The sequence below is a fragment of the Staurois parvus genome, unplaced genomic scaffold (assembly GCF_062004578.1).
Source record: "Staurois parvus isolate SC_StPar_1 unplaced genomic scaffold, SC_StPar_1.0 ptg000879l, whole genome shotgun sequence".
In the NCBI taxonomy this organism is placed as follows: Eukaryota; Metazoa; Chordata; class Amphibia; order Anura; family Ranidae; genus Staurois; species Staurois parvus.
Window position 1 is genome coordinate 410,236 of NW_028318675.1, and position 12,917 is coordinate 423,152.

At 45.4% G+C, this 12,917-nt stretch overlaps 1 protein-coding gene across 1 annotated transcript in view; it reads right to left on the reverse strand.

Annotated features, from left to right (window-relative positions):
• LOC149443010 (uncharacterized) overlaps nt 1-12,592 on the reverse strand; it is a 105,720-nt gene extending 93,128 nt beyond the window's left edge. The window contains exon 1 of the mRNA XM_089655964.1: nt 11,269-12,592. Within this exon, the coding sequence (XP_089512090.1) occupies nt 11,269-12,582 (1,314 nt within the window). The 5' untranslated portion in view covers nt 12,583-12,592. The remainder of the gene's footprint in view (nt 1-11,268) is intronic.
• Nucleotides 12,593-12,917: the final 325 nt, after the last annotated feature.

Genomic DNA, 12,917 nt, shown 5'->3' on the forward strand with positions numbered 1-12,917 from the left:
GCTTGGCAAGGGGCCAGGACATACTTTAGGAGTAACCGAGCCTGGTCACCAGTGGCAGAGTTCAGGTGAAAGAGGAGGATATAAGGCTGGAGAACAGGAGCCTGGGAGGGGGCCCAAATGGCAGAGGGGTTCACCTCCAGACAGAAAGACCTTGGAAGAGGGAAAGCTTGGGACTTTACCGGCCTGCTGAGACAGGACCACCTGTAAGGTAGGGAAGGTGCTGCCCAGTTAGAAGGTAGCAGCCAACGACCCACCAGCAGCACAGGAGAAGGCCCAAGTGAGTAAACCTGCACCCCCTGTACCAGATAGTGGAAGGAGCACTCTAGAGGGAATCCAGATTAGCAACTATCCAGGACTGCCTTACTCTAACATGGCAGGCACTGGATCCCCAGCTCAGGGATTTCCCTCAGCTGGGTGGGAGAATTAATCTGGGGTCTGGGGTGGTACAAGATGCTGGCTAGCTCTCCAAGAAAAGGATTTTTTTTGTGTAAAGACTTGGACATAGTTCAGGAAGTTGTCCTCAGTTCCGCAGTTCCATTGGGCATCCTGTATACCCCTTACCCTATCCAAGTTACAATCTCCTAATAAAATCACAAAAACAAAGCTCAAGGACTGGTTACTGACTCCTGCATGCAAGTCTGTGTGAAAATGTGTGTTGCCTGGCTGTGCAGGACTATAGGGGAACCCAAAACTTCAGTGACTCCTAAGCGGGTAGGGCTACATAAATAAAGACGTTTTGTTAAAGTTGTCAATTTTTCATCGCTGATCCTCCCTATCCAGATGAGGTGAAGATGAGTCCAGGACAGAAGTAGGACTTTCAAGTATTTGAAAGTGGGGATGTAGTTGGCCTCATAGAGTTGCTGTACGAGCGAGGGAGATGAATGCCCAAATAATCCAGGCTGGAGGTGGGCCAAGGAAACTATAATTCTGTTTTAAAGAGGCGACCACTGCATTGGAAAGGGAAATGTATGGAGTACAGAGAATAGGACTGGCAGGGAGGTGTTGAGTTGGACCAAAGTTAGCAAAAGATCGTAAGCAAACAAACTCACTTTATCCAGTTCAGGACCGACCACCACACTTACACTGCATTAGGGCAACCTCACTGCTCCAGATCACACACATGTACATGTGTGAGTCCACCACCCTGACTGTGGTGTCATTCGTTACAGCAGAAGACGATCATCAGGTACGGGCCAATGATTTTTGGCCTAGACCTGCTGATCACCTGTACTAAATCACAGATCAGCCCGTGTCACCATATTTGTAAACAGAGACAAAGGAACTGCATGGATCTTCACTCCTGGAGCCCCCCAGAGAGCAGACCTATGTGAGTGCAAACAGCACACCTACACTTACTAACACCTAGGCAAGCACATTTAACCACTTGATCACCCTCCAGTTAACCCTTTCACTGCCCTGTCACCAGTGTCATTAGTACAGTTTACAGATTTTGTTTTACTGTATTAGTGTCACAGGTGATGTCAGATAGCATCAGTGTCCCTCCCAGATAGCATCAGATTGTCCACCACATTACCACCATCCACAGCTATCTCTCTGATTGCCTGCCACACTATCACAGACACGCTATAACTGCCATTGCTAGTATAGTGTCTGAAGGGATCAGTATCTTTGATCAGAACTATACCAGCATAAACAATAGTATAGTGTCCCCAAAAATGCAGCGTTTGCAGGGTCAGCCTCCAGTACTTGCATTCAGCCCCCCCAAGTGCAGTGTCAGTAGATCACTGTCCCCTCTGATACATTGCACACAAAACTGCAGCATTAGCAGGATCAGGCCTGATCTCTGCTAGCACTTGCAGGTAAATTTTATTTGTAGCGGTTCAAGCAGTCCCTGACAGCCAGGTGCTCTTTTTCCCGTGAGTCGTACTACGTACCTATAACTTTAGTGGCCAAAATGTCCAAAGAAAAATACATTAGTGAAGAGGCCTACAGGATTCCGAGTATGTCAGAGGAGAGTGAAGGGGAGTTCTGTCAGAATCAGGCTCAGAATACAAACCTGTAGAATGCAGTGGCATCCTGAAAGATAGCTCAGATGATGGAGAAGAGGTTCCTGCTAAGGTCAGGTGTACCTGACTCCATGACTAGGTTGCTGAGCTGCTAAAAATGCATGATTATTCTCATATGCAGCAGAGTTCCAGAACAAGTATTGCACTACCTTTTTGTGAGCTGGTGGGCACCGGCAGCCTAGTATAGCCTGGCCTTTTACACACCAGCACTGCAGCATCTCATGAGGATGTGGTGAGTCCCAGAAGAGCAGTCCAAGTTGGTGAGGTGACTAGCACTAGTAGCATCCCGCAGCCGCCAAGAATTTGCACACAGGCTCATAGAGCCCATAGTGTCCATCCAGATGTGTTTGAAAATCCTGATTGGTGTCACGAATCCACGATCGCCGCCACCAACAGGCGACAATTGCACGACCGCGACTAACAGTAATACGTCACTCCCACGGTGTCAGACCCCAGACCTTCTCACCAAACTCGTAACCGAAGGACTGGCCGATCTAAAACCGCAGTGTGACGCGCGCAACAAGGCCCCACCCAGCTGCACCCTGCACAGCGATTGTCCAGCTAATGGACTACAATCAGTGCCTGCACCCTAAATGCGCTTGTTACTGGGTCGGGTTAATTACGCAACTAACCCTCTACTGCCACCACCACTTTTGTCGGAGACTGGGAAACTCCCGTTACCAAATATACACTATAATGATTGAAATACTGATCTATATAGCACGGCCCGCGGACCTGCTATACAGAGATATAACAAACAGTAGCGTCTCTTCAAAGGCAGGGATTCGTGAATTGCAAGTAAGCGCTTAGAAACAGTTTAACACTTTCAGAAAGAAAGATTTATTACTAAAAGGGTCAAAACAGGTGCAATACAATATTTACAAAGAGATGTCACAAAAATATATATATATGTATATAAAGACACAGCAAAGAGATAATTAGGAAGAAGATTACAGGGCTAAGTTACTTGCCCATATGCCTGGGTTTGCAGATCAAAGTTATAGAACAGGGTGATTTCTTGATCTCCTTTTGTTACGATGTTGCTGGGAGATCTCTGTGTGTGTCTGTGTGTCAAGCTCTAACTCACTTGTCTCTTCTTAAAAGTCCCTCTCAAAGGGGGGGGGGCTCTGACTACACGTTTTGGGAGTGGTCAGTGGGAAACTCTGAATTAACTATAGCTTCATAATACAGGACATGAAACATACAGTTGACCTGAGGAATGTGCAATTACTCTGGTCAGTTTGATAATGTGTGGGGCTTACGCCGTTTTGGGTCAATGCTTCCCAGCCCTCTGAGAAATGCGGCCTTATCAGACGTAGGTGAGAAAGGTGACAGTTTTCCCAGCCTGCTGGCCCCACCAGGAATGTTACTCCTGGGCTGACCCCCACCATCTGTCAGGAGATAACGTTGGTCTCTCAGGACTGGAAAGGGGGGATGTGAGGAATGATCCAGGAATACCTCAAATAAGAGAAGGAACAAGAAAAAGAAGAACTCCGCTTCCAGCTCTGATGAGCTAGTTCGTTACAATTGGCAGTCCTCAAATTCTACAGCACCCGTACTTCCCCCATTCGCTGTCCAACCTGGAATTCATGTGGAAACAGCAAATTTACCTACTCCCCTTGAATTATTCATAGCTGTTTTTCACAGACGAACTGTATAATTTGATTGTGGACTAAAGCAATCTTTATGCTGATCAGTACATGGCCACCAACCTGAATTCGTACCTTGCCAGACCATTCAATTGGAAACGTATTATGGTTTCTGAGTTTAAAACTTTGAGGCCTAAACCTCAACATGGGCATTATAAAAAAGAATGAATTGCAATCATATTGGTCCACAGACCCGACTCATCATATGCTCGAGTTCTCTGTTGCAATGGCCAGGCATAGATATGAGAATATAATGCTTTTCATGCATTTTAATGACAATACTCTCTGTTATCCTCGGGGTGACCCTGACTATGATCAGCTCCACAAAATTTGGCTCCTTGTAAACTACTAGTCCCAAAAATGTGCAGATGTGTATACGCCCCTACAAAACATCTGCTTAAATGAGTCCTTCATTAATTCTTCTGGTCACCTTGTATTCAAGCAATATCTCCTCAGTAAGTGTGTCAGATCTGGGGTCAAAATGTATCAGCTCAGTGAGAGGGTGGTAGGCTATACATACAATGTTAGAGTTTATGAGGGGAAAAGCAGTGAAGTGGAGCCCCCGAATGCCCAGACTACATGGGGAGCAATTTCAAGATAGTATGGGGCTTGGTGTCACCCTTACTCCTGGAAGGGGTACTATTTGTATGAGGACATTTCTATACAAGGATGCCACTTTTTAGACACCTATTAAATCTTGGAATTGGCTGCTGTGGTGCAGTGCAGCCTAATAGTAGGGGCATCCCCCAACAGCTCTTTACCACCCAACATGGAAAGGGGGAGAAAGCCTGCTTATTGTGTGTATTCTGACAGCAGTAGGGTGCTGCTCTCAGAATACAGAGGTCAGTGCCTTCAGTGCTGCAGGAGGACCTTTGTTATCCGCAGTTAAAAAAGAAAATGTGTACTTTATGCCCAAGCATGAGGGGTCTGGGGTAGTCAGTGGGCCGATCCACGCCTATGCTCGGGACTATTTTTTTTACTTTTTTCTGGCAAAGATTTCTCCATCCACATCGATTGATGAATGAAATGAAAATGAGCTAAATGAAAAAAAGAACATTGCATGTATGCCCAACACTAGAAATGGGAGGATGCAGGGTGGTAGATTCTAATGGTGGGCATATTATCCTTTTTCTGCCAAAGATTTCTTCATCCACATCGATCAATGTGAATGGAGGAATCTGTTAGGTTATTAATTTTTTTGTTGTTGTTCAGCCCACATGCTGTATCAAAAAAAGAACATTGCATATGTGCCCAACAAGGACCGGCGATGTACCGGTATGACTCCAATCTTCTCCATGATCTAAGAAACCAGAAGTGATGAGCATTTATTTATTTACGGTTTTGCCTGATGTAAACAGCGCCATGTGATAGGTAGTGAGAAAGTGAAATGAGGAATTTATGCCCTTTGAAAGCCAGAAGGTGGTCATTAGTTTTTGACCCCCATACGCAGCTAGGCTCCCAAAAGGTCTTACACATGTTGTATTCCCATACTCTGGAGAAGTAGCAAAATGTATTTTGGAGTGCAATTCCACATATACCCATGTCATGTGTGAGAAATATCTCACTAAAGTGACAACTTTGTGTAAAAAAGATATATATTGTCATTTTCCAATAACTTGTGGCAAAAAATAAAAATCTTCATGCCTCTCATTAAAGTAAAAACTCATCATGCCTCTCAGCAAATACCTTGGGGTGTTTACTTTCTAAACATGGGTCATTTGGGTGGTGCTTCTATTATCCTGGCATTTCAGGGCCTCCAAAAACTGTGATAGGTAGTGAAAATTTCAGTTCTTGAAAGTCTGAAGGTGGTCACTGGTTTTCAGCCTCCGTACACAGCTAGGCACCCAAAATGTCTCCCCCAGATGAATATGACACAGCTACCGGTGGTCCAATCAGAACACTCTAGGCCCCAGCAGTGCACACCATCAGATTAATATGACACAGGTACTGGTGGTCCAATCAGAACACTCTAGGCCCGAGCAGTGCACACCACCAGAATAATATGACACTGTCACGGAACACATTCTCAGGGCTCTGAGGAGCAATCTAGCAATTAGAACACCCTGCTAGGATTCCTCCAGCTATCCTACAAGCTAGAACCCTGGTAATCACTCTTCCACTATCCACACACCCCCACACCAGACACACCACACTTTAGCTTGCCACCACCTAACAGTTTATCCACAGACTAGTCTGCTGGGCCACCACACACACACACACACAGATCTCCATCTGGCAGATCTGCTACTTTACAATCTGCAGGCAATTTGCCAACACTCAGTACAATTGCAGACAGATTGGCAATTAACTTAGACTGAGCACATAAACGCTACAATACAACAATCTCTCCAGAGATATGAGCCCGAGCTTAGTACACAGAAGTCACTTATTCATTTTATAATGTAGTATCCCGAAAGTGGGCAGTGCATGAAATATGTATAAAAGAAAAGGAATTACAAAAAAGACAAGACACACAGAGTTGGCTATTCACTATGAAAATAAATGGGATATAAACAGAAATAAACGTTATCGCGGTTTATCCCGAGACAGAAGCATGTCAGAATTGTCTGCAATTCCCCAGTTGTACCGGTTCCATAGGAATCACCCCACCCATATCTCAGGCTCCTCAATTTATGAAATATGAATGTGGGTTGGACTTTAGCCCTTAGCCAATTAACCCTGGGGGATGTTTCTGTACCAGCCCACAGGACATTCTGTGTTCTGAAGTGACCTGGATTCAATGGGCCAGAAACGACTCTTATAGTTTGGTCAGGGATAGGATTTCTGACACCAGCACATCAGTCTGATCATGACAGTACCAATCACTGTTCAGCTGTCGCAATCAGGCGCCATATAACTGTTTTGTGTGTTTCTCCAGGATTCTACAGAGGCTACAAATACAGTTTTACATGGACATGGAGTCTAAAATGTGTCCAATCAGAAGGAATTATTTTCATCTCTCTGCAACTAATATTTTGGCTTTTATGAGACTTGAAATAGATTCCTCTGATCTGTTGGTATAAATCAGAGCTGGCAGACATTCTGGAGCCTTCTCTCCGGTCTCCTGCTGGTTCTTGTAGCCAAAATGGCTAGAGCTCTTGTCTCAGGCTCAGGAAGGTGAGAAATCCATGTCTACATGGATGAGTTCTATTGGCATCTCGGTGTCTCTCCTGGCCTAGAAGCTGCTCTGTGCTTTCCAATGCTAATTGGTGACCATATGTCTCTGACTGATTACTGAATACTGCATCTCTAAAAATACGGAATGAAACTAGATCTACAATCACATCCTTCTACAGATCACATCACATCTCAGCTACTGGCAGAACTACCCGACTCTCACATTTATGTTACAAATAAATTTCTATATCATTATCATATCTCCTCTGAAGGATCTCGTCTCCAAGGAGAATACATTTCATGTTTGTAGTCATTCCTCATAACTGAGGTCTTCCAGACCCTTTATTAGCTTTGTTACCCTTCTCTGGACTTTCTCCAGTTCCAGCACATCCAACCTGAGGACTGGTGACCAGAACTGGATGTCATACTCCAGATGTGTCCAAACCAGCATTTTGTAAAGTGGGAGAATTATCGTTTTATCCCCGGAGTAAATTCCCTTTTGAATTCATGCTGATATTCTGCTGGCCTTGCTTGATGTGGCTTGGTATGCATGCTATTGCTGAGTCTGTGATCCACTAGGACCTCCAGATCCTTCTCCATCCTCGATTCCCCCAGAGGTTCATCCCCTAGTGTGTAGCTTGCATTCATATTTTTAGCCCCCAAGTACATTACATTTTCCTACATGAAACCTCCTTTGCCATGTAGTTGTCACCCCTTTATTTTATTGAAAAGTTTCTATATCCTGCTGTGAAGTTATTGCTCTGCTTAGCTTTGTATCGCCAGCAAACACTGAGACTGAACTACTTATACCAACCTCTATATCATTTATGAACAGAATTGGACCCAGAACAGAGCCCTGGGGTACCCCACTTATAACTCAGACCATTCAGAGGTACATTTATCACCACCCTTTGTATGCACCCAGTGACCAGTTTTCTATCCATGTACATACACTATTGTCAACGCCAACATGCCTCAATTTGTGGATTAAGCATTTATGGGGTATGATGTCAGATGTTTGGTGAAGTCTAGATACACTACATCCATGGGGGTCCTTTATCCAGATTACAGCTCACCTCCTCATAGATTGTTAATAAGCTGGTCTGGCAAGAACAATCTTTTTTCATAAATCCATGCTGGGTACTAATGATACTATTTTCATCAGCTAATTCTGGGACATAATTCTGGGATATGGTCCCTTATCATCCCTCCAATAGTTTACAAACTATTGATGTTAGGCTGACTGGCTTGGAGTTTCCAGATATGTATCTTGGCCCTTTCTGGAATACTGGAACCACGTTAGCTTTTCACCAATCTGCTGGCACCACTCTGGTCAGTAAGCTTTCCTAAAGACTAGGAATAGCAGTCAATGACCTGGCTACATTCTTTGAGGACTTTGAGGGGTGCAAGCCATCTGGTGCTGGTGATTTGTTCATATTAAGTTTTTCTAGACTTTCCAGTCTTTTGTAAGGGACCACTACACTGACCACTGATAAAAGAGAATCCTTCTTCAATCAGTCACAAATGTAAGGGACCACTAAACTGACCACTGATATAGGGGAATCCTTCTCCCATTGGTCATCAATGTAAAGGACCACTACTCTGGTCAATAATGTATGGGGATTTTTCTCCCAATGGTCAACAATGTAAGGGATCACTACAATACAACTGATATAAGGGAGTTCTTCTCCCATTGGTCACCAATGTAAGGGTCCACTACACTGACCACTGATATAAGGGGATCCTCATTCCATTGGTCACCAATGTAAGGGACCGCTACACTGACCACTGATATAAGAGGGTCCTTCTCCCATTGGTCACCAATGTAATGGACCACTACACTGACCACTGATATAAGGGGATCCTCATTCCATTGGTCACCAATGTAAGGGACCGCTACACTGACCACTGATATAAGGGGATACTCATTCCATTGGTCACCAATGTAAGGGACCGCTACACTGACCACTGATATAAGGGGATCCTTCTCCCATTGGTCACCAATGTAAGGGACCGCTACACTGACCACTGATATAAGAGGGTCCTTCTCCCATTGGTCACCAATGTAATGGACCACTACACTGACCACTGATATAAGGGGATCCTCATTCCATTGGTCACCAATGTAAGGGACCGCTACACTGACCACTGATATAAGGGGATCCTTCTCCCATTGGTCACCAATGTAAGGTACCACTACACTGACCACTGATATAAGGGGATCCTTCTCCCATTGGTCACCAATGTAAGGGACCACTACACTGACCACTGATATAAGGGGGTCCTTCTCCCATTGGTCACAAATGTAAGGGACCACTACACTGACCACTGATATAAGGGGGTCCTTCTCCCATTGGTTACCAATGTAAGGGACCACTACACTGACCACTGATATAAGGGGTCCTTCTCCCATTGGTCACAAATGTAAGGGACCACTACACTGACCACTGATATAAGGGGGTCCTTCTCCCATTGGTTACCAATGTAAGGGGCTGATACACTGACCACTGATATAAGGGGGTCCTTCTCCCATTGGTCACCAATGTAAGGGACCACTACACTGACCACTGATATAAGGGGGTCCTTCTCCCATTGGTCACAAATGTAAGGGACCACTACACTGACCACTGATATAAGGGGGTCCTTCTCCCATTGGTCACAAATGTAAGGGACCACTACACTGACCACTGATATAAGGGGGTCCTTCTCCCATTGGTCACCAATGTAAGGGACAAATACAATGACCACTTGGGATGATCTCTGGGTTTAGTTGTCGGAGAGTAGGGATGAGACGACAGTACAAACCAAACTTTGCCTGTTCCGGTCCCGTGTTTTGCAGGAGCCGATCATCACATATAGAAGAGACATTTCTACCACTTCTATATATAACAGCTTCCCGCTGTCACTGGTGCCTGAGGAAGACATGGATGGGTACAGCGGCCACACCCCCAGGAATCAGTGATGTCATTGGGAATCCCTACCATGTAAGGAAGGGGGCGGGGATAGCAGTGACATCACTGACCAAATATGGTCACATTTGGGTAATGAGGTCCCACCATCCCTGTCCCTTCACTTATGTAGATGATGACAGTTTAGGGAGCTGTCATTGGGCTGGTGCTATTGTCGGGTACTATATACCCCATACTCATTCACATGGGGGAATGGTATATGGGGGCCCCTTGTTATTAAAGGGGGTTTCCAGAATCCAATATGATCCCACCCACAGATCCCCACACCCACCAGCCAAGGTGACAAGGTGCTATGCCTGGGGGAATCCCCCCTGGTAAGGTGACCCCCATGTTGTGGACATGTGGGCTGGTATGGATCAGGAGGGGGGGCACACTACAGCCCCCCTCTGCACTCTGTATGGTGGGCTGTATATGATATACTGCTGACCCCCGCACTCTGCGCCGTTATTGAAGGGTGTGAGGTGTCACCGAGGAGCAATGTTCTATATTGAAGTTTGCCGTCATTGCACCGACACACACAATAGTTTTTGTTCAATAAATGTTTTATTATAATTTTACATTTAACAAGATTGAAGCATAAAAATCAGGAAATAGTAAAGGAAGGAATCCGATTGGTCAGGAAGATCCCTTGTCTGGAATGTGGGGGCGGAGTCATTATTATTGGTGTACAATACAATACACAACGTGTTCCATTATTATAACAAAGTATTGTAGAAAAGATCCCAACATAGAAAATGGGGGAAAGGAGGAAATAAAGGCGGATATGAAGGGGAATCTGTGTACGGGGAACACCTTAACAATCACCACCATTTTATTCTCCAGGGCCTCTGATGTCACAGAATAGATGTTTGGGGGTTTATCTCATCTTCAGGACCAAAATCTGCATTTTCCCATGTGTGCAAAATCATGCAGAAACAGCTCTGGCAGTGAGAGGGTTAATGTGGGCTAGATGGGATCCCTCTGCTGGGGTGACATTAGAGCTCCCCCTAGCTGCAGCCTGGTAATAACATTGCTGGGAGGTCTCTTCATTTCTCTGCTCCATACTTCCCGTCTTTATAGAAACGTCTCCTGACATTTGGGGGTCTATTCATAGAATGTTTGTATAGCAATTCCCTCAGTGAGAGTTCATGTCCATTCCTCCTGTGTGAATGGGGGAACCAATGTTATTAGGATCACATCTGAGCTCCTGGAATGTCTTCCATTCATGGAAAATACATTGAAAACTTCTTCTCCTGCCATCAATGGCCAACCCGGTCCCACACTTCATCCATGTCTTTGGTGACCTCTCATCTCCTTATCAACTGTTTCTTCCATGATGAAGATCAGCCATGGAGTATATCTGAGGTGTATATCAGGGTGTGCTTCTTCCCCACATGAGGGCTGGGATGTCCAGCAACATTCATCTAGAAGACATTTCCCGCACTCAAGGCACTAATACACCTCCAGGGTTGTGTGGGACCCCTGATATACAGGAAGGCAGGACTTCAGTGAGGAAAATTTCCCTCACTCAGGACAGGAAAGTGGCTTCTCCCCCGTGTGAGATCTCTGATGTGTGTGAAGATTGGACTTCACTGAAAAACATTTCCCACACTCAGGACAGGAATGTGGCTTCTCCCCTGTGTGAGATTTCTGATGTCTGTAAAGATTGGACTTCACTGCAAAACATTTCCCACACTCAGGACAGGAATGTGGCTTCTCCCCCGTGTGAGATCTCTGATGTCTGTAAAGAGTGGACATCTGTGAAAAACATTTCCCGCACTCAGGACATGAATGCGGCTTCTCCCCCTTGTGAGATTTCTGATGTTTATGAAGAATGGACTTCCGCGCAAAACATTTTCCACACTCAAGACAGTAATATGGCTTCTCACCCGTGTGAGATCTCTGATGTCTGTGAAGACTGGACATCTGTGAAAAACATTTCCTGCACTCAGGACAGGAATATGGCTTCTCACCTGTATGAGATCTCTGATGTGTGTGAAGAAGGGACTTCAATGAAAAACATTTCCCGCACTCAGGACAGGAATACGGCTTCTCCCCCGTGTGAGATCTCTGATGTCTGTAAAGATGGGACTTCAGTGAAAAGCATTTCCCACACTCAGGACAGGAATACGGCTTCTCTCCCGTGTGAGATCTCTGATGACTATGAAGTTTGGACTTCTCTGAAAAACATTTCCCACACTCAGGACAGAAAAATAACTTCTCTCCTGTGTGAGACCTCTGATGTCTGTAAAGACTGGACTTCGCTGAAAAAAATTTCCCGCACTCAGGACAGGAATACGGCTTCTCCCCCATGTGAGATCTTTGATGTGTGTAAAGATTGGACTTCACTGAAAAACATTTCCCGCACTCAGGACAGGAATACGGCTTCTCCCCCGTGTGAGATCTTTCATGCACATTAAGATGGGATTTATGATGGAAACCCTTCCCGCACTCAGGACAGGAATATGGCTTCTCCCCTGTGTGATATTTCTGATGTCTGCAAAGATGTGACTTCTTTGAAAAAAATTTCCCACACTCAGAACAGGAATACGGTTTCTCCCCTGTGTAAGATATTTTATGCAGATTATGACCGAATTTAGAACAGAAACCCTTCCCGCACTCAGTACAGGAGAAGCTCTTCCCTGTTGGAAGGCTGGCCCGGTCCCGCACAGTCTGAGGTTCCTCAGGATACGAGGAATCCGATGGTCCATCTACAATGGGTGGTGCCGGATGGACATTGGAGGGAGCCGGGTTTTCTCCTGGACTATACTGTGTGATGTCCTCATCTTCTACTTTCCAGTCTGGAGACAAAGTGAGACAATCCTCGGAGGTTTTCCTCATCTCCCGGCCATGGACTAAAATACAAAGACAAAGAGGATTACTAGACAGGAGCTGATTGGTTCCCCCAAACCAGGACTCCGCCCACATCAGGCAGCTTGGTCTCTGAGGAGCTTACAATTCCACCCTCAAGGGAACTAGGAAATGGCTTCTCTGATCTCCTACCAGGTCATTTCTTTATTCATGGACCTTAGTCAGAGAGTGAGGAAACAAGCAGAACTGTCTTTTATAGGAGGGACAGTGATGAGGGGATTATAGGACGAGGGTCCCCACCCCCTCTATCACTCATCGCCATCTTCCCAACACAAGAATTACTGCACTTCCTTATTTAGTCCATG